Source organism: Lontra canadensis, unplaced genomic scaffold (assembly GCF_010015895.1).
Source record: "Lontra canadensis isolate GAN:19392208 unplaced genomic scaffold, GSC_riverotter_1.0 scaffold10, whole genome shotgun sequence".
In the NCBI taxonomy this organism is placed as follows: Eukaryota; Metazoa; Chordata; class Mammalia; order Carnivora; family Mustelidae; genus Lontra; species Lontra canadensis.
This window is the reverse complement of record NW_022631004.1, coordinates 14728008-14749025: the sequence shown is the minus strand read 5'-3', so window position 1 is coordinate 14749025 and position 21018 is coordinate 14728008. Positions and strand designations below refer to the sequence as shown.

The following is a 21018-nucleotide window of genomic DNA, read 5'->3' as shown; positions in this document are numbered from 1 at the left end:
AATGTCTTGTGGATTTTTTAAAAAGTATCACACATGGAGAAAGGTCAAAAAATAAATGACCATAAACATATGAAAAGGCAGTCAACTACATCAGTCATCAGGAAATATAAATTAAAACTACAGAAAATACCACCACATACATACTGAACAACTAAAACTCTTATATATTCCTCATGGGAGTAAAAATTGGTAGCAGTATAGTAAACCACTTTGTAGATTCTTATAAACACCTGTAACTCTCTGTAATCCAACAAGCCACTCCTAGTGCACTGCCCACAAACGTGTCTGCACATGGGCCCCACGATACATATATAAGAATATTCATGAGCCCAAAGTGGAAGCTATACAAATATCCAGCAAGAATCAAACAAAATGTGAGATATTTGCATAATGGAATCCTATATATCAATGAAAATGAGTGAAAATGAACACAGCCACACACAACGTGACTTCATCTCATTATATTGCACACAAGCAGCCAGAACAACAAATTTACTAATATGATTTCATTTATCTAAAACTAACAACAAAACTACACTACAGTTAAGGGATTCATAGTTAGGTAATGGGAGTATAAAAAGAATACGTGGAAGAAAATATCAAAAAAGCTGGGCTGCTGCTAGAAGGAAGAAGGCAAGGATGTGGGAGGAGAGGATGATGGGAGGGGTCAGGAGGGGGTACTTCTTGGATGCTGCCTATGTTCCTGACCTAAGTAAGGATGACATAGGCATTGGTTAAACAATTTATTGTTTAGCAGTTAATGAACTTTCCTATTTGTTACAGTTTACTGTCAACTTTTAAAAATGACAGATTAGTTAAGATTTAGTAATTTTAACTATGTGAATGCTTGTTTATTAAATAAGGAAATATATTCCTCATGTATGTGGAATATCAAAAAAACTTGGGTTTAGTGATTCCAACTGGACAAAGGAAGCACATGAAATTACTAATGTGATTTAATACAGGAAAAAATACTTAATATCATGTAATTATTGAGTATGTACTAGGAGCTAGAAATTAAGTTTTATCTGCTAGAACTCTTCAAGGAAAGAAAAATTCTGACCTAATAATTTAGAAGCTTTCATGTCTGAAGTAGGACAATGAATTTGAAATCTGGAGCATTCCAGTTCTTTGACACTACCTCAGCTAAGACACAAGGCCGTCCCCTTCATTGCTAGTCATGTGTTGGACTGAATTAAAATTCAGCCTACATCACATTCCTAGAGCCAAACATGAAAAGAGAAAATATGCTAAATCTATCTTTTGAAACTTAAATCTGATTTTTCCAACTAGGCGCAAAAGACTGAGATGATGATTCATGATCATATTAAAAAAATCAGTGGAATAAAAAATAAAGAAACTGTTTTAATTAGTTTTGGGTTCAATTAATCAACTATTTATTGAGTGCTTGATATGTGCCTAGCAGCATTAATACAAGGCAAATGTATTCATTAGTTTAATTCATTTGCTATTGAAATGAGACTTTATTACATCTCATTGATCCCTTAGTTGGATGGCAATATTTCACTCTTCAACAATGCACATATATGAGAGTTGGGGAAAGGTTTTTATTCTGAACGTTTGAAAATGAACCAATAAACTCAATGACCTGAAATCTTTGAAAGAGGTTTTCTTCCCTTATTCTAAAAAAAAAAAAAAAAAAATCTTACAAAGTTACCCACAGATAATCTTAGTTCTTCAAAGCAGTTGATTATTGCAAGTCAAAAATACAGCACATTAGTACCTTATTCTCCATGATCTTGGAAGATACAGAGACTACCTGAGTAGAGCTCTAAGACCCAACCTGCTACCAGGCGGCCTGAAAGTTCCTCTATCCATTCTGAAATGGCTATACTAAGATAAGAACAAAGAACAATTGAACAAAAAATAAAAGTAGGTAACTTATAAAGCAGACACAGAGAATCTAAATAAAAACTAAAAGCTACTATGTTAACTTAGGGTAGGCTGACTGTGGTTGGTTATCCTATAGCTCTTAGGTGTTTTTGTTTTGTTTTTTTTTGTTTTTTCCCTTCATAGGGTGTTTGATATAGGAGAACCCACAATCTTCTAATTCAGAAATGGAGTGGCTCTGTTCATATCAGTGCAGAATATGTGTATGTCACAGATCATTCTCACTACTTTGTTCATGTCCCAAATCATTAGTGTGTCTCTATAGTAGTTAAAGATTGTGCCATTGGTAACCTGGTATAGGAAGTGGGATCCCTTCTATTTATAGTCTTCTAAAAAACAGACTTTAAAAGAGCAAATGGTGGAGTAGGAAACTCCAGAGATCAGTTGCTCCACTGAATCTACTACTAAACTGGAAAAAAACAGAACCAACTATTTTGGGACAATGGAACTTAATACAACACTTTATAGCATCCAGGGGGGTGCTTGAGGAAGGGGCTGCTCAACTATGACAGGAAAGCAGCAGATGCAAAGCACCTACTATCCCCAATTTCTCTGTAGCTGGCTGCAGCCATGGTGGGCAATAAGCCCTTTTCTCTAAGAATGTGAGGCTGTATGTTTTGTTTGGTTTGGAGGCTCTTGGGGGGACTAGTGTTTTGTTCTGTTCCCTCCTTGCTGTGGCTTCCCTGGGGTATTTATTGTAAGATTTGAAGAGACATACACTACCCTCCCCCGCTTTTAAAGATCTAGACATTTAAGAAAATCCCTGTTGGGTCACAAGCTGACTGCAGAGAGAACAGAAACTTCAGGGGCCACATGCAATGAAGAATCAACTTTACAAAAACAGTTTGGAAAAGTCACTACACAAATGGACGACTGCAGCCCTTAAAATCAACCCTACAGAGCGGGACAGTCTGACTTTTATAATATTCAAATGTGCAGATCTTAACAACAATAGAAAACCCAGGAAAAAAAGAATTTGACAAAAGCTATGCTTAAGCCTAGACACTGGCATTACCAGGCAAAATCAACTGTATTAAATATGCTCAGAAGCTGAAGGAAACCATGGACAAAGAACTAAAGGAGCACAAACAACAAAAGCAAAAATAAGGGGGACTGCACCAATTAAAAAGCTTCTGTATAGCAAAAGAAATAATTAACAAAATGAAAAAACCTACAGAATGGGAAAAAATATATGCAATTCATATACTGGATAAGGGGTTAATATCTATAATACTTAACTCATACAACTCAGTAACAAAAAACAATGATTACAAATGGGCAGAGAAACTAAACTGACATTTCTCCAAAGAAAATATCCATGCAGCCAACAGGTACATGAAAAGGTGTTCAACATCACTATTCATCAGGGAAATGGAAATCAAAACCACAATGATATGACCTCGCACATGTTGGTATGGCCACCAGCAAGAAGACAAAAGAACAAGTGTTGGCAAGACTGGAGAAAAGGGAGCCCTTGTGCATGCTGGTGGGAATATAAATAGGTGCTGCTCCTCTGGAAAACAGTATGGAGAGTCCTCAGAAAATTAAAAACAGAATTACCAAAAAAAAAAAAAAAAGGAATTATCACATGATCCAGTAATTCTTCTTCTGGGTATAAACATCCAAAAGTCATGAAAACAAGACATTGAAGAGATATATTCACTCCATGTTCACTGCAGCATTATTCACACTAGCCAAAATATGGAAACAACTTTTGTGTCTGTCAATGGGTGAATGGATTAAGAAACTGTGGTGCAACAGAGTATTATTCAGCCATGAGAAAGAAAAAAATCTTGCCATTTGCAACATGGATGGACCTTAAGGACATTATGCTAGGTGATATAAATCAGACAAAGACAAATAGTGTATGGTATCACTTATATATAGAATCTAAAAAAAAAAAAGCCAAATTCATAAAAACAGTAGAATGTTAGTTGCCAGGGGCTGGGAGGGTGGAGGAATAGGAGAGATATTGTACCAGGGTACAAACTTGCAACTTGTAGATAAATAATTCTTGAAGATCTAATGCACAGCATAGTGATTATAGACAGCAGTATTATAAACATCAAACTTGCTAAAAGATGAGATCTTAATCCTACCACAAAAAAGAAATGATAATAATGTGATATGCTGGAGGTGTTAGTAATGCCATAATGTGAATCATATTACAATACATAAATTTATCAAATCAACATATTGTACGCTTTAAATTTATACAATGTTATATATACTTCAATTCAAAAAAAGAACTAAAGGAAATCAAACACCGTATGAACAAAGGAGGAATGTCAATAAAGAGAAATTATAAAAAGAAACTGAACAGAAATATTGGAGCTGAAAAGTACAGTAGCAAAAATATTTAAAATTTACTAGAGGAGTTCAATTGCAGATCTGAGCAGAGAGAAAACAGAATCAGTGAACTTAAAGATAATGTGATTGAATTTATCCAGTCTAAGAAGCAGAAAGAAAAAAGAACAAGGAACCCAAGAGACCTGTGAGACACCATGAAGCATACTAACATACACATAATGGAAGTCTCAGAGGGAGATGAGAAGGATAAAGGGTAGAAAAAAATATTTAAGAAAAAAAAATGGCCAAAATTTCCCAAATTTGATGAAAGATATGAAACTACACTCCTAAGAAGCTCAACAAGTTTCAAGCAGGATAAACTCAAAAAGATCCATCAAGGCACATTACAGCCAAATCATCAAAAGCCAAAGAATCTTGAGAGCAGGGAGGAGTGACTCATCAAATACAAGGGATCCTCAATAGCATCAATAGCTAATCTCAGAAACCATGGAGGTCAGAAGGCATGGGCTGACACATTTAAAGTAAAGAAAGCAAAAAACAAACCTGTCAACTAAGAATTTTATATACAGCAAAATTATCTCTCATGGATAAGGAAGAAATTAAGATATTTCCAAATAAACCAAAGCTAGGAAAGGTTGTACCATTAGACCTACCCTGCAAGAATCCTTCAGATCAAAACAGAAGGACATTAGACAGTAACTCAAAGCCATGTGAAGGAAGGAAGGAGAGAAGAAGAACGAAGAATGAATGAACACTGCTAAAGGTTAACTATATAGGTAAATACAAAAGCCAATATTATTGTACTGGTTTGTAACTCCTTTTTTCCCCTATATAATTTAAAATACAAATTCATAAAACAATAATTATAAATTTGTTAAGAGACTTATAGGTATAAAGATATTATATATAATTTATGACAGGAACAAGGCAAAACAGAAACCGGTATGTATGGAGCAAAGTGTTTGCGTACTATGAAAACTAAACTCATATTATTCAAACTGGGTTGCTGTAAGTTTAAGATGTTAATTGTAATCCCTCAGGTTATCACTAAGAAAATAACTAGTAACCAAAAGAGAGCTGGGGTGGATATACTACCAAAGAAAAGATATTTTATTTTTTTTATTTTTAATTTTTTTAGAAAGCTAGTTCTTTTTTTTTTTTTAAGATTTTATCCATTCATTTACAGAGAGAAAGATACTACAAGCAGGTGGAGCAGCAGGCAGAAGGAGAAGGAAAAGCAGGCTTCCCACTGAGCAGGAAATCCAAATGCGGGGCTTGATCCCAGGACCCTGGGATCATGACCTGAGCCGAAGGCAGATGCTTAACCAAGTGAGCCACCCAGTTGCCCCAAAGAAAAAATATTTTAAGCCAAAAAATTTTATAGGAGGTGAAGAAGAATGTTATGTATTGACAAAAAGTTCCAATTCATCAAGGTTTAACAATTATAAACATATTTATACCTAACAACAGAGCCCCAAAATACATGAAGCAAAAATGGACAGAACTGAAGGGAAAAATAAATAGGTCTACATTAAGAACTGGAGATTTCAATGCACATTTTTAATAATTTCTTGAAAAATAAGAAGATCAGTAAGGAAATAGAGGACTTGAAAAACCCTTTAAACCAATTAGACCTACCAGACACACATAGAACACATCACTCAACAACAGAATATACATTTTCCACAGTGGACATGAAGGGTTCTCCAACTTGGATCATATTATCAGGTCATAAAACAAATCTTAATAAATTTAATAAGACTGAAATCTTACAAAGTATGAAAAAAAGTATAAGAAAAAACTGAAATCACTAAAATTAGAAATGAAAGAGATATTACTGACTTTATAGAAATAAAAAGAATTATAAGAATATTATGAACAACAACTTGGACGTGTGCGTACACCAATATACTGGATAAGCTAGTTAAAATGGACAAATCCCAGAAACACAAACTACAAAGACTGACTCAAGAAGAATGAAAAGGTCTATATAGTCCTATAACAAGTCAGGGAATCAAAATCCTCCAAACAAAGGAAAACCTAGGACTAGATGGCTTTACTGGTGATTTCTATTAAAATGTTTATAGAATTAACACCAATCCTCAAACATTTCCAAAAAACTTAAAAGGAGGGACACTTCCTAACTCAGCATATGTGGCTAGCAATACCTTGATAATGAAGCCATACAAAGACAATACAAAGAAAACTACAAACCTCTAACTTTATGAATGTATATGGAAGAAAATACTTGCAAATCACAGATCTTATAACAGTATCCAGAAAATATGAAGAATCCCTAAAATTCAACAACAGAAAGAGAACCCAATTAAGTAATAAGCAAAGGACTTGAAAGGATGTTTTTCTAAAGAAGATACACAAATGACAAGCACAAAAAAGACATTAAGGAAATCAAAGTTAAAACCCCAATAAAACAACACTCCACACCTACTAGGATGGTTATTTAAAAAAAGAAAAAAAAGGAAAACAAGTGTTGGCAAGGATGCGGAAAAATCAGAACTCATGCATTGCTGATAGGGAACATAAAATGAGTGATGTGGCCATTGTAGAAAAGTTTGGTGATTCCTGAAAAAGTTAAAAAGACTTTGATCCAGCAACTCTACTTTTTTTTTTTTTTTTTAAAGACTTATTTATCTGAGATAGAGGGAGAGCGAGCGAGCATGCATGAGCCGGGGGGGGGGGGGGGGGGGGGGGGGAGGAGAGAGGGAGAGGGAAAAACAGACTCTCTTCTGAGCAGGGAGCCCGATATGGGGCTCGATCCTAGGACCCTGGGATCACGACCTGAGCCCAAGGTAGACACTTAACTGACTGAGCCATCCAGGTGCCTCCCAACAACTCTACTTCTGAGTATTTACACAAAGTAAGTGAAGGCAGGAACTCGAATAGGTATTTTTACACCAATGTCATAGTACCATTATTCAAAATAGCCAAAAGATGGAAAAAATCCAAACTACATGTATATATATGAATTTATGTACACACTAACATATACCACACACATGGAATATTATTCAGTCTTAATAAAGGAAGCAAAATCCTTTCATGTATATAGCATGGATAAACCTTGAAGACATTATGCTAAGTGAAGAAAGCCAGAGACAAAAGGCCACATACTGTATGAATCTACTTTACAGAGACAGAAAGTAGAGTAGAGGTTACTAGGGACTGGGGAGATGGGAGAATTGAGAATACTACTTAATGAGTACAGAGTTTCTGTCTTGCATAATGAAAATATTTTGGACACAGGGGTGATGGTTGTACAACATTATGACTGTAACTAATGCCACTGAACTATATACTTAAAAATGGTTATAATGGGGGGCACCTGGGTGGCTCAGTGGGTTAAAGCCTCTGCCTTCGGCTCAGGTCATGATGCCAGGGTCCTGGGATGGAGCCCTGCATCGGGATCTCTGCTCAGCGGGGAGCCTGCTTCCCTTCCTCTCTCTCTGCCTGCCTCTCTGCCTACTTGTGATCTCTGTCAAATAAATAAATAAAAATCTTTTAAAAAAAATGGTTATAATGGTAAATTTTGTCATATACAATTTACTACCTCCCCAAATAAAAAAAAAAGACTTTAAAGGTTCATTAGCTATTTTCAGGTATTTGTGGGGGGAAGGGGTATGGATAAGAGTGGGATATCTCTAAAGAGAAACCATGTACCCTCAGCCCAAAGATAATCTTCTATATTCCATAACCTAGAAGATATAAATGGCCAATATCATAGATCTAAAGGACCAGATAGGATTTAGATAGGCTTGTAAAGGGAAATACAGACATGTCCTCATGGAAGAAAGAGGACAGACAAAAGGTCAGATGCAGGGGCAACTTGTGAGGAAGGCCCGCCAAAATCTGCTTAGGACAGTGTTAGGTATAACTGTGCTGCCATAACTGTTTCTATGAAAATTTGATATTGGGTTTGGGATAAGAACCCTTGAACCTACGTTGGCCCAAAGAGAGTCCATCCTGGGAGAAGGCTAAATGAAGTTTCCTGTAGAAAGGGACTGTATGCCTGTTAATCTCAAGTTAATGAAAACATATTTAACTTAGTAGGCAAAAAAGAGCTGTCACCAGATCCTCTCTTTATAGGTGGATGTATTCTCTCACCCTTTAAATCCACGCTGGCCCAGAGATGCTGGTAAGCAACAGAATGGGGCCTAAGGCAGGCAGTGTCTAAGACGACTTCCAGAGTCCCTGTCTACTGGTATTCAGTCTTATGTGATCCCTTCCCCTTGAGGGTGGGCTGGACTTGACTCTTTTCTAAGACCAGGTACAAGGACTATGGCTTCCATCTTGAGGGGCTCTCTGTCTCTGTGATCACTCTAGTAGGGGAAGCAAGCTGACATGTGATGAGTAGCCCTATAGAGAGGTCTGTGTGGCATGGTGAGGAACTGTGGCCCTAGACCAACAGACTGTGAGGAACTGAAGCCTGCCAAAACCACACAGTAAAACAGGCAGTGCATCTTTCAACCCTAATTGAATCCTGAAATGATTACATCCCCAGCTGGTACCTTAACTGCAGCTTTATGAGACACTGTGGGCCAGAGGTACCCAGCTAAGTCACTTCTAGATTTCTGACCTATAGAAACTGTGTGGTAACTGCTTGTTTTCAGCCACTAAGTTTTGTGGGTATTTATTACACAGAAACAGATATGAATATAAGATTTCTGGGACTTCTAAGCCCAAGTCTTTGTTTCCTTCCTCTTCGAGCCCAGCCTTTCAAGCCATGGGACATGCAAGTCATCTGGAAAGGAACCAAGGTGCTCATGCTGATAGCCTCCATTGAGCACCTGCTACCGGCTAGAACTGAGACTCCAGACAAGCCAACCTAGTCAGCTAACAGCCATTTAAGCCACCCCAGCTAAGGCTCTAGACATCATGAAACAGAAATGAGCCATCCTTTCTATTCCCTGCCGAATTTTTGACCTACAGAATCACTAAGAAAATGAAATGCTTGTTCTGTTAAGCCACCAAATTTTGGTGTGGTGTGTTAGACAACAAGAAGTAACCAAAACAATCAGTAATTAGTAGGATTTGCAGTAAGAGGTTAGAGAGCACACAGGGTCTAGATCTGAGGCTTCTGGACAGATACACCAAACATCCATGATTCATTCATAAATAGTGGAAAAACTGAACAACTGGATGATCAGAGTGGGAGAAAATGGTGGTGGTGGTGGGGGGAGGGATATAAGGAAACCTATCCCATGGCCACTATCTAAAACCCTAAATCTACCAGTTAATGTCTTGGAAATGTGAGCTATTAGAGACAACAGTTTAAGCCAGGATGACCAAAGAATAAAAAGTCCCCTGTATTATATCCTGTTGGAATGAGAAATGTTTAAAATAAAAGACTCCATAAAAGCAGTATCTCAGTTGCTAAAGAAGGCAGCAAGTGTCTTCCAGCACTATTTAGTGATCTGCTCACCCAAAAGGCAAGAAGCTGCCAAATCCTTCCTTGCCTCTAACGGATATGAAAGAGGAAAGTTTTATCAAACTGAGTGGATTATAGCAATGTCATATATTTACAGAAAAGAACCATACTAACTATATGAAAGTTACACTGATAAGGAGTTAACATGGTAACAAACTAAAAACAGACTTTGTGACAGACAGCATATGATTAGTAGTCTAGACTAGACCACTTTGGAGAAGGCCTTCTTCCTCAGAAAAAAGCCTGTGAAGTATCTAACTTTACAACAAAAGCAGTCATTTCTATCCAAGCTCCCAGACCTCTCGGGAATATTATTAGAGGCCACGTGACATAACACTATTCCTCCTCCCAAGCAGATGCACACAGTCGTAATTCCCAATACCCAAAAACTAAGAGGAATAAGAATGGGGAGAAAAAGTATGCAAATGTGTGTCAACATTAGCAAGGCTGTCCTCTGGGATGCTCATGTGCACATTTCTGAGATGCAAGGAGACTTGCTAGCAAGGACCTGGGAAGAGCAACAGCACTTGCCCGAGGCTGCTCCTCAAGAGCCAACAAGCTACCACCTACCCGATCACTAGCTTCGGCTTAGGAAATCTCATCATAAATTCAGTTGCCGACAAGATCCAAACAGTGGAAACTCACTAGTGGCTTATTCAGGAATATGTGAAAAACATGCCTTAATTAATATAGTCATGAGATACCAAGAGAGGGATGAGTATAATGCACTTGATATGCAAAGTACTACAGTCTGGTACCTGGTTCATCTACAAATGAATAAATGTCAAGTCAGGAATAATGGCCCTTAGAGGAGCTGGGCAACAGTACCTCCACAGTCCAGTGGCAATACGGACACCAATTAGCAAACATTTAGCTAATTTCTTATCCAGCAAAGTAGTATATCACCAATGCTCGTTAATAATGATGCTAAAATTAAGAAAATCCTGGTTGCACAGCAATATTTTATGTTCTATCTATTGTCTTTAAAAAGGAAGATACTAGCCACCATCACGATAAAATCCTGTGGGAACATGAAACAAAAAAGAAGTATGTATAATTGTTAGAACACCAAAGTGGGAGAAATAGAGGAATATACAGAACCCTAACAGTGTGCATTTCATTAGAGGATAATTTATTAAAAGAGAAATTATGAGAGGGATGAGACAGAAAGAAGAGGGAACCATCTCCTCCCTTCCTTACTGAGAAGTGCTAGGCACACGCGCATGTGCAGCACAGACCGGTTTGCCTTTGGCAGGATTCCTGTGCCCATCGGCAAACAGATAAGCCAAAACAAGGAAAGCTTTTCTAGGCATTTTTGTTAGGATTATGATTCCACTACCAGACAGAACCAGTTGCAAATACATGCTTCTTTTCATCTAGATTATCATGCAAAGAATAAAGCTACCTTCATCTTAAATTAAGGGAGATGGGCTGCTGCCTGGAATACAGGTGAAGTTTCTGGGGTCCCATAAGTAAACCTACGCCATTTGTAGTTTAATGAAACCAAATGACTGTTATTTTCTGCCCACATATCATTAAACACTGGTTCTGGTGTACCAGACCATTAATTTCGGTCCTAGGAAACCATACTGGGTTACGTAAGGCACAGGCATGTTGATGTTTTTTCACTGGTAGGAGTTGTAGATGTAGTTTTAGAATCATATTCTGAACATCATGATTTAGAATGATCTCATCTCCACAGGGACTTGTTTACTCATTCTATATTTAAGGTTTAAGTTTTATTCACCCTGTATATTTACCTTCTCCCCTTCCCTCTTCTGTGCCTGTTTAATGGGTTTAAGCAAAATGGCTAATAGTCTCTGACTTCAGTGATTTCTGTCATCAACCATTCAGACATTTTCCTCATTTCTCACCACCACTGTGTGATCTATCAGCCTGGTACAATTCTTGGCCAATGGCCATATTAATTTTCTACTTGAAAGAACACAAATAGAATACTGCTTATGACGAAGGTACTAGGGGGAGCTTGGGGAATAGCTATTCGTCTTGATGCATAGCAATTAGCCTGGCAAACAGAAACGGTAACATGACTGGATCTGATACCTAGCCAAAATTGCCAAAAGGGAAAAAAAAAATCATTCTGTTGGGGGTATTAAGTGGCTTTTTAAATAGTAGCTATCAACAGTTATATTTGCCCTTTTGGAAAGGGTATGGGCAGTATAACATCAGAGATCTCCAGTTTCCATGGTGATTATTAGTGATGGCATTTCAAATGTTGTAGTTAGATTCTACAGTATAATCACTTGCACTTTACACCATAAGACAGGGCAGAGAAAAAACTGCTTCATCTTAACACATTAAAGAATGTTCCTTATCCGCTTAAACATCACAGCTTTTCAAGTAGATAGAATTTGTTAATCTTAAACAGATGTATGTTGACAGAACCTACATGAGTAAGTTGGGGAGAGATACTAAAGCACTTGGATATAATGGGGACTAATTAATTGCTTAGATATTTAGCAGTAATTAACTGCCTACACATTATTTTGTAAATTGGTTGTTCTTATCCTATTGATTTACTCATTTTTGTATGCAGAAAAAGATTATTTTCCTATTTTGAGGCAATTAGTCATGAATTGAGATGTAATGTAAGTAGAGAGAAAAACCTATGTTCTTCTGCAGTTAAGGATAATCCGTGTGGTGAGGACTGAGTTAGCTGTGCGGCCTAACAGGAGCATCCCGTAAACACAGGGCAGCACACTGTACTCCCCTGCCCGCTCAGTGCTGGTTCCTTGAACTTGGGGGATTTTGATGTTGATGAAGCCAAACATTTCATTTTTGCTTTAATATTCACATTTGGAGTTGATGGTTAATTTAGAAACACAGTTTACTTCCCAAGACAAATATATGTGCTTTAAAAAATAGAATGAATTATTTTTAAAAGTCTAAGAAAGTGCTTCATTTGACTCTAATAAATCAGAAAATTTATAATTTTCTCATGTAGCTATAAAGTTAATCTTTTAAAAAAAGGATCAATCAGCTGTAAAATATTCAGTATATACCCTCTAGAAACAAAATATATTAAGGTAACAAAGATAAAAAGCGATTTGTTTTTAATAGAGAAAAATAGAGCACATGGAATCCTTCTGACTAGTGTTTCAAATCAGATCTATGGTGCAGTTAATCCTACTGTCTAGAGACAGAATCAAAGACCATAAATCCAAGTAACAGAAAATCAGCTGGCAAGTTGAGGGGAAGTAATAATGAATCAGAATGTAATTAAAAAAAAAAAACCTCTACATAAGTGCATGACTCTTATAGTCACAGTAACCAGAATGCTAAATGACCTGTCTCTTCCTTGCTCAAGCTACTAGTTATGGCAGAACAGAGTATCTAGGCCACCACTGTGTACAAAAGCCTACAGAGCAGAACAAGGATGGATTTACAAATCAAGGACAAGGTCAGAAAAAAAAGTATCACCAAATTGTGACTGAAGTCAATATGCATCCACAAACCATGGATATGATAAACTACCTATGGAAAACTGTGTAATTTTCACCATCAAATACCCAACGTACAAGGAGATGGAACTCAAATACTAATAAAACCGAAGGGCTTCCTAACATGGTTTCAGAAAAGAATCTACTTTAGACGTAATCAGTAAAACATAATTGGTTACTCTGAGCACTACCACAGATTAAGACACTAAAGGGCTGAGTTCTAGACTCTGTAACTGTAAAAGATAACCTATCTCCATTGTTTTTAGTAAGGAAAGAAAGGTCCATGGCGATCAAGTAAAATTATCCAAGATCACAAGGAGTGCTACAGTCAACACAGGAATGGAATCCAACCACCCCCCAAACGTCTCCTCCTATACAGCCCAACTAATGACACACTGTGAAAAAGCACAGTGCACAAACACCAATGTGATCACAGAGTTTTTCATTCATTTATGGAGAACAACTGTCTGACTTTTTACAAAAACAAATTAAAACACACACACATGTACTCGCATCAGCAGCACATACACTAAAATTGGAATGATACACAGAAGATTAGCATGGCCCCTGTACAAAGATGACACGCAAATTCGTGAAGCATTCCATATTTTTAAACCACAGTGAGATACCACCTTACACCAGTAAGAATGGCTAAAATTAACCAGCTAGGTGTTGGTGAGGATGTGGAGAAAGGGGAACCTCCTACTTTGTTGGTGGAAATGCAAGCTGGTGCAGCCACTCTGGAAAACAGTATGGAGGCTCCTCAAAAAGTTGAAAATAGAACTACCTTATGACCCAGCAATCACACTACTGGGTATTTACCCTAAAGATACAAATGTAGTGATCTGAAGAGGCACATGCACCCCAATGTTTATAGCAGCAATGTCCACAATAGCCCAACTATGGAAAGAGCCTAGATGTCCATCAATGGATGAAAGGATAAAGAAGATGTGGTGTGTGTGTGTGTGTGTGTGTGTGTGTGTATACATATGTACATATGTATACACACACACACACACATACACAATGGAATACTATGCAGCCATCAAAAGAAATGAAATCTTGCCATTTGCAACAACATGGCTGGAACAAGAGGGTAAAATAAGAGAACTAGAATTGAGCAAAATAAGTCAATCAGAGAAAGACAATTACCATATGATCTCATTGATATGAGGAATTTGAGAAACAAGACAGGATCATAGGGGAAGGAAGAGAAAAATGAAACAAGATGAAACCAGAAACCAGAGAGGGAGATAAACCATAAGAGATTCTTAATCTCAGGGAACAAACTGAGGGTTGCTGGGGGTCAGGGGGAGGGATAGGGTGGCTGGGTGATGGACACTGGGGACGGTATATGCTATGGTGAGTACTGTGAATTGTTTAAGGCTGATGAATCACAGACCTGTACCCCTAAAACAAATAATACATTATATGTTAATAAAACACACACACACACATTGTACTCAAATCAGAAAGACCAAAGTAAAGAATGAACAAATGAACAAACATGGAAGGACAAAAGCAACATAAAAGACAGGTGATGATAATACATTAAATCTGCACTGTTCAAAGTTCTGAATAATGGACATCTCAGGTATCTGATTCACAAGCTTAACTGAAACAGTAATATATTTTTAAATTAGAGCAATAAAATGCATACAAAGAACAAATGTTCTTGGCTTTTTGATCAGATGTTGAGTCAAAGAGAAAGTCAAGGCCTTGTGTGCTTTCCTCAGTAGAAAGCAATGGTCCAGTATATAGACTAGAGTGACCGGAAGTAATGCTTCCTTCCTCCCACAGAACTCTGGTTTCAAAAAGACAATCCAGGACTACAGAAACCCACTGGCTGAAAGAAATCTCCTATATAGAAATCTAGTGGTCCGGAGCACCTGGGTGGCTCAGTGGGTTAAAGCCTCTGCCTTCAGCTCAGGTCATGATTCCAGGGTCCTGGGATCGAGCCCCACATTGGGCTCTCTGATCAACAGGGAGCCTGCTTCCCTTCCTCTCTCTCTGCCTGCCTCTCTGCCTACTTGTGATTTCTGTCTGTCAAATAAATAAATAAAATCTTAAAAAAAAAAAAAAGAAATCTAGTGGTCCTATTGTAGTGCTGATAAGCAGAAAGGTTCTTCCCTGCTATTTTCAGTAAGTCTCTTCTTATTATTTTAAAAATCCTACAGGCAGATGATCTGAAATTGAGCTTTTAGATTATGATAAAAAGCCAGAAAAAGGACAGATGCTGATTTCCACTTAGACACCCTGCTCATAAAAAACAGTAACCGAGGCTCTTATGTGCAACTGAATAGAACCTCAGGCAAGTCAGGGGCCCTCTGTGCACGTAACATTTCTAAAAAGCAAGATATTAGGAAGGCTAATGAAATAATGTGGAGAAGTGATAGATTACCAATGTTCTTCCGTTTTAAAATTGATGACATTCCCACAGATACGAGAAAACCATGTGATTGCACAGCAGACTGAGGGAGTGTAGGCACTGCCAGGGTGACGGAGAGTATCCAGACCTTAATGATTTGGAAGAGAATATGAGAACCTTGCTACTCAAAGTGTGGTCTGAAGGTATCACCTCGGCAGAGGTATCACTGAGAGCTGGTTAGAACTGCAGGTTCTCAAGCCCCATCCCAGACTGAATGAAACAGAATCTTCATTCTAACAAGATCTCCAGGTGAAGCACAAGCACATTTAAAGCTTGAGAAGTACTGTGCTGAAAACACTGACAATGCCTAGCAAAAAGGACCACTGAAATTTCAGGTGCTTTCAAACCTCCACAGATGTGTGTAGAAAGAGTCCTGAGTCAGGCGGCCCTTTCCTGGTACTGGGAAAGGTTAACTTCTGAACCACCACAGTTTAAACAGTTGAAAGGTAAACATTTCTTATTACAAATATCAGTATCAATCAGATGAGCCTCATTAAGTCCCTCTTTAGTGAAATTAAAGATAACAGAGGAAAATATATAAAGCTAGCCATGTTGAGAAATGTTTTACTTATCTGTCTGGATAATGCCAAAAATACCACAACCACACTAAGTGATTAAGTAAGCCTGTGTCATTATATTTTCATAAATGTAATTGTTAAAACGTAGGTAAGGGTATTGATTTATTGATTAGCAGCAACTTATTGATTAAAAAACCTTTCAGAAAAGATTTAAAAGATCTTAAAAGAAAATAATCTGCCTCTAAGAGAAAATATTTTCTAATGGAAAAACAAATGCTGGAGGAAAAACAACCTATATTCTGATCATAGCTTTCCCCCATGCAAGCTTCTTACTGGGAACAGCAATTTTTGTAAGGATATAGTACTAAAGTGTAGGAATGAAAGGGTATACATAAGGTTGTTTTTGCTCCATTCATACCAGAATTTCCTTTTCGTGCCCACTTCCTCAATTACCTAGACAAAGTACGGAGAAACTTCCAAACAAGGGAAAGCTATTTCCCAGAAGCAAAGTCACTGAGGGCAATATTTAAGGAGCAAAAAAACTCTACCTTTAAACATCTTGTACTGGCACCTGAGGTCCATTTTGTTTCTGAACATTATTGATAACACTGGTTTACTTTTTCTTGGATCTTTATCACCAAATTTCATCTTCCCAGACAGAGTAACTGGGCACAAAGCACAAGAGAGGAAATGACCATGACAACTAGTGGGACAGACAGATGACTGGTGTGACAGCAAGGAAGGCAGGATCCAGATTACTGGTCTTGCCACTCAGAGATGGAGTGCTTCTGAAACTATGCCACCAAACTGTTTGCAGTAATTCTATGTGTGACCACAAGTTTTTCACTATTATACTCCGCCCAATTGTGAATAATCATAAATGGGGGCAAGAGAGGCCTGAGATCATTTTAATTGTGATAACAAGTTAAAAACGTGAATGAATCATGAACTCTGTCTTCCTCCAGTTACCTGATATAACAGCTATTTTCCCAGATCCATGTTCTTCTCTAGCTATTCTTTCTGCCTCCTCCATCAGCAGCATGCCAAATCCCTGGAAAGAGCAAAAGAGGGGTTAGGGAATTAAGAAGGAAGGAAGTCATTAAAAGGATACGTAAAACAAAAAGGGTAATATTCAGTAGTTGCTAAAATCTGCCTAAAATAAAGAGTGACCAAAAAAAATTATGGGGATAAGAAAACAGAAACCATTCAATTATACCAAAAATACACTATAGCTGACTAGTAAAAAAGGCAATAATTTTGCAACAAAAGCCATCAAAAGGTAATCTATGGATGATGTAATCTCATCAAAGGCTGGTGGCAATTGTCTCTCAACTTCTGTCTCTTTTTAAATAAGCTCTAGGCAATCTCCAGGTGATGAAGTCTGGGGCATCTAATCTTTTATCTATTAGTCACCCCTCCAATTTCTAAAAGGTTTTGAAACCAGGCAATATTCTTAAATCACCAAGTCTGGGGTTTACGCTATATCTGCCATTAGTGGTTTTAAGCTATTTTGTGGAAATCTGAAAAAGTAAGTTATTTATTTAGGTTGTTCATGGGGAGTGGAAGAGCATTCCACTATATATCAGATACAGTTTGCGTCTATGAAGAGCTTTAATATTTCACAAGTGCTTTTACATTATCATCTGCTTTGATTTCATAATACATAGTTGAACCATAAGAAATTGCTGGTATTAAACCATTTCTGACTTTCAAAAATAGAAATTTCATATGGTTTAACCTAATACTATATCCTACTTGACTGACTCTCAAATTTGTCACTCGCTCCTTCCCTCTCACACCCAAAAGGGTACAAGTCGGAGAGAAAACATCCCTGAACATAAAATATTAGTCCCTCCATTTCTGTATTTGCCTTTCCCCTCCCTCCTCCCTCTTTCACTGTCTCTTCCTCCAGCCCCTCCCACTACCCACTCTTTTTCACTTTTCCTCCCTTGGGCAATTTCTTTCTCCTTCCTTCGTTCCTTCCTCTCCTTCCTTCCTAATCTATTTTTGAGAGAGAGAGAGTATGTGCATGTTCCCCGGAGAGGGAGCAGGGTAAGGGGGTGGGGTGGAGGGAGGGTCTGAGGAGGAGAGAGAATCTTACAAAGCTCCAAGATCAGCACAGAACCCAATGCTGGGCTTGATCTCATGACTCTGAGATCATGACCTGAACCAAAATCAAGAGTCAGACGCTTAACTGACTGAGCCACCCAGGGCAATTTCTTAATTATAGTCAAAGAGAAACGGAATACAGGATACCTGATGCTGAAATTTAGTAGGATCTCGACTGCTCACAGGGACGACACTTCCATACACATGCAGCTCTCGAACTATGGAAACACCTCCAACCAATTCAAAACGGAACGTTTCTTCTGAACACTTTCGTAATCGCAGGAGGCCAATCAATATGTCTTGATCTGGGTCTTCATATGATAAGAATGTTTCCCAGCCACCATTTGCAACATAATCTCTCCTTACCAATTCAACCTGTTTAATAAAAATAAAAACTTCTTTTAAGTTAGACAAAAACCAAACAAACAAACCCTTAATCAGCGAACAGAATTCATTTTTATAAGTATTTACTTATTTAGGCTGATATACCCAATTAAGGATAAAGAATGAATAATCATGAATTATGTTCCTTCTTGTCTACTCTCACATATCATTGATTAAATAAGAGTTCATGCCTTGTTCACGGAATATTATAAAAGGAAAACATATTTGAACTTCATTAACCTTGAAATTCTTGCAGAAATCTGGCTCAGTAAAGGCTTCTATGTATTTATATCTTTTGATTCTCCAAGAAGAGTCTTTAATAAAATTATATATCACATGTGTAGCTCTTGGGAGCACCACTGAGCCCCATAACAGTCAGGTGGTTCAACAGTTTCATTTCCTAGCCTTTATCTCTTCTATGAAAACCTGCTTTTGGGGGGAAAATGTGTTATTGGTCACTTGTTTCTTGATGGGATTTTAAGAAAGTATGGCATCCCTTTAAAGGGATAAGCCCTTTAAAATATTATACCTAGTTAGTGGTAAGATTAGAAGATCAAAGAAATTCAAACACCGGAAAGTAGCTTTTGGGGGAAGCTCTTGTTGTAGCAATCTACATAGGCTTTTGACTCTTCAACTCATTGTTCAAGTGCCCCTTGAACTTTGCATTTATATAAGCAATATATAACAGTATGCACAGAAAAACCTACATATGTGGACAAGGTCACATCCAGACACTTTCCAACAATGGGTGGATTATAACTGTGGTGAGGTGAACAATTCAGAATGATGGTTATGTTTCTTTCTTCTCAAACTTAATGTTTGCTAACTAACTGGATTGCAAAGTAATGTGGAAAAATGATTAACTTTGTTTGGGTCGACTTTTTTCCTCAAGAGGTCCCAAATGTTAAAAATATCAATGCAGGTATCATCTAATCTTTCTTAAATGGGGTTCTACAAGAGAGTTAACTCATAGGAAATATGGCACATAGCTAGGCATTATAAGTAAATAGGAGAGAAGTGAACTCGTTATAAACAATGAATGTTTTGGGGCATTAGGCTTAAGTTTTGTGGAACCCCTGTTGATGAAGGCCTATCTATTCATTTGATTACCACCAATAGAGTAGAATTTAATAGCTGTACACACAGAAATAAACATCTCAGTTAGCTCTTCCTGAAGGTAGCCACTAGCTGCATGTGGCTACTTATATTTGAATTAAAACAAATAAAATTAAAAACTCAGTTCCTCAGCTGCACTAGTCACATGTCACATGTGACTGGTGGCTGACACCATACTGGATGGTACAAATTATAGAATATTTTCAACCCTGCAGAAAGTTCTGGTGGATTGTGCTGATCCAGAATGAAGCTCAGGCTCTTATTTCCTAGCTTGGCTCTTCTACAATCCACCCACCCTCATATTTGCCTCTCCCGTCTTGTCATCTCTATCTGATCCTCAATTACTTTGCTTAGTTTACTTATTAACTTCTAGGGATCAGTCCTGTTGGTTAGAAAGTATGGATCCAGGCTTGCCAAAGATTTATGGTCAGGGCCCACTCTCTCTATAAAATGAAGAAACTAACCTGGTATGGCCGTACTTTGTGATGAATTTCTTGGATTCCAACCTCTCTGGTTCTTACATCTCGACACTGCCAAAAAAAATAAAAAATTAAAAAAAGGTGGAGGAGAGGGCCAAGTATAAAACTGGTAACTAAATTTTTATTCACACCTTTCCATCAAATCCTGGGCCCAAAATTAAGTTTGGACACAATTTACAAAGAGATTAAAAAGAACTAAATTTCAAAATAAAACCATCTTTACTAAGTCTGAGGATAGGGGGAAATGGTAGTGCTTAAAAAACAAGCTTAGAATTCTGAGAGCAATATGTAATACTCAAAGTAAATAATGTATGTTCTAAAATCTGACAACAGTTTTACCCAGGGGATAAAACTATACCTGAAAGTATAATACAAAACTATGTATATAGAAGAATAAGAAGAAAATTCCTCATTTTTAAAAACATTCACCATTTTATGGCAGTTAATATTTTTAGCATCACCATGTTTCTATCATTTTACAAATGTCAAAAAGAAGGATGCTGGAAGACTGCCACGTTTTGTTTTTGTTTTCTTGCATTGTGGAAGAAAGGTTGGGAGAAAGGAAGGGGAGTAAAAAGGAAGAAAAGAAGGAACCCAGAGCTATTTATTATACAGTCCTAACCATAGTCATGAGATCATCACTAGGAGGCAGAGAGCTGCCTGCACATGATACACATGCAATGCCTGGTCTCTCCAAGTCCAAGCTCATGTGATGCAACTCTCACTTTTATTCCACAACCCAGTGTGTACACTACATAGCCATACATTTATAATTACAAAACCCTTACAGTATTGCATTATATGTAATATAGTATGTTTTCCCTTCAGAATAAATTATAAAAATTATTGTCAGGAT

The 21018-nt window shown here is 37.5% G+C and overlaps 1 protein-coding gene and 1 non-coding gene across 3 annotated transcripts in view; one reads left to right on the top strand and one right to left on the bottom strand.

Moving 5' to 3' along the window:
* Positions 1-21018, bottom strand: part of ELP3 (elongator acetyltransferase complex subunit 3) — a 101748-nt gene that overhangs the window by 16275 nt on the left and 64455 nt on the right. For both annotated transcript variants that reach the window (XM_032855691.1, XM_032855692.1), the window contains exons 12-14: positions 20148-20213; positions 18331-18558; positions 17044-17125 (exon numbers count right to left, since the gene is read on the bottom strand). In XM_032855691.1, coding sequence (XP_032711582.1) covers positions 17044-17125; positions 18331-18558; positions 20148-20213 — 376 coding nt within the window. The remainder of the gene's footprint in view (positions 1-17043; positions 17126-18330; positions 18559-20147; positions 20214-21018) is intronic.
* LOC116866765 lies at positions 13634-13740 on the top strand. The gene has a single exon (XR_004382463.1). It is a non-coding gene; the product is annotated as a U6 spliceosomal RNA (small nuclear RNA).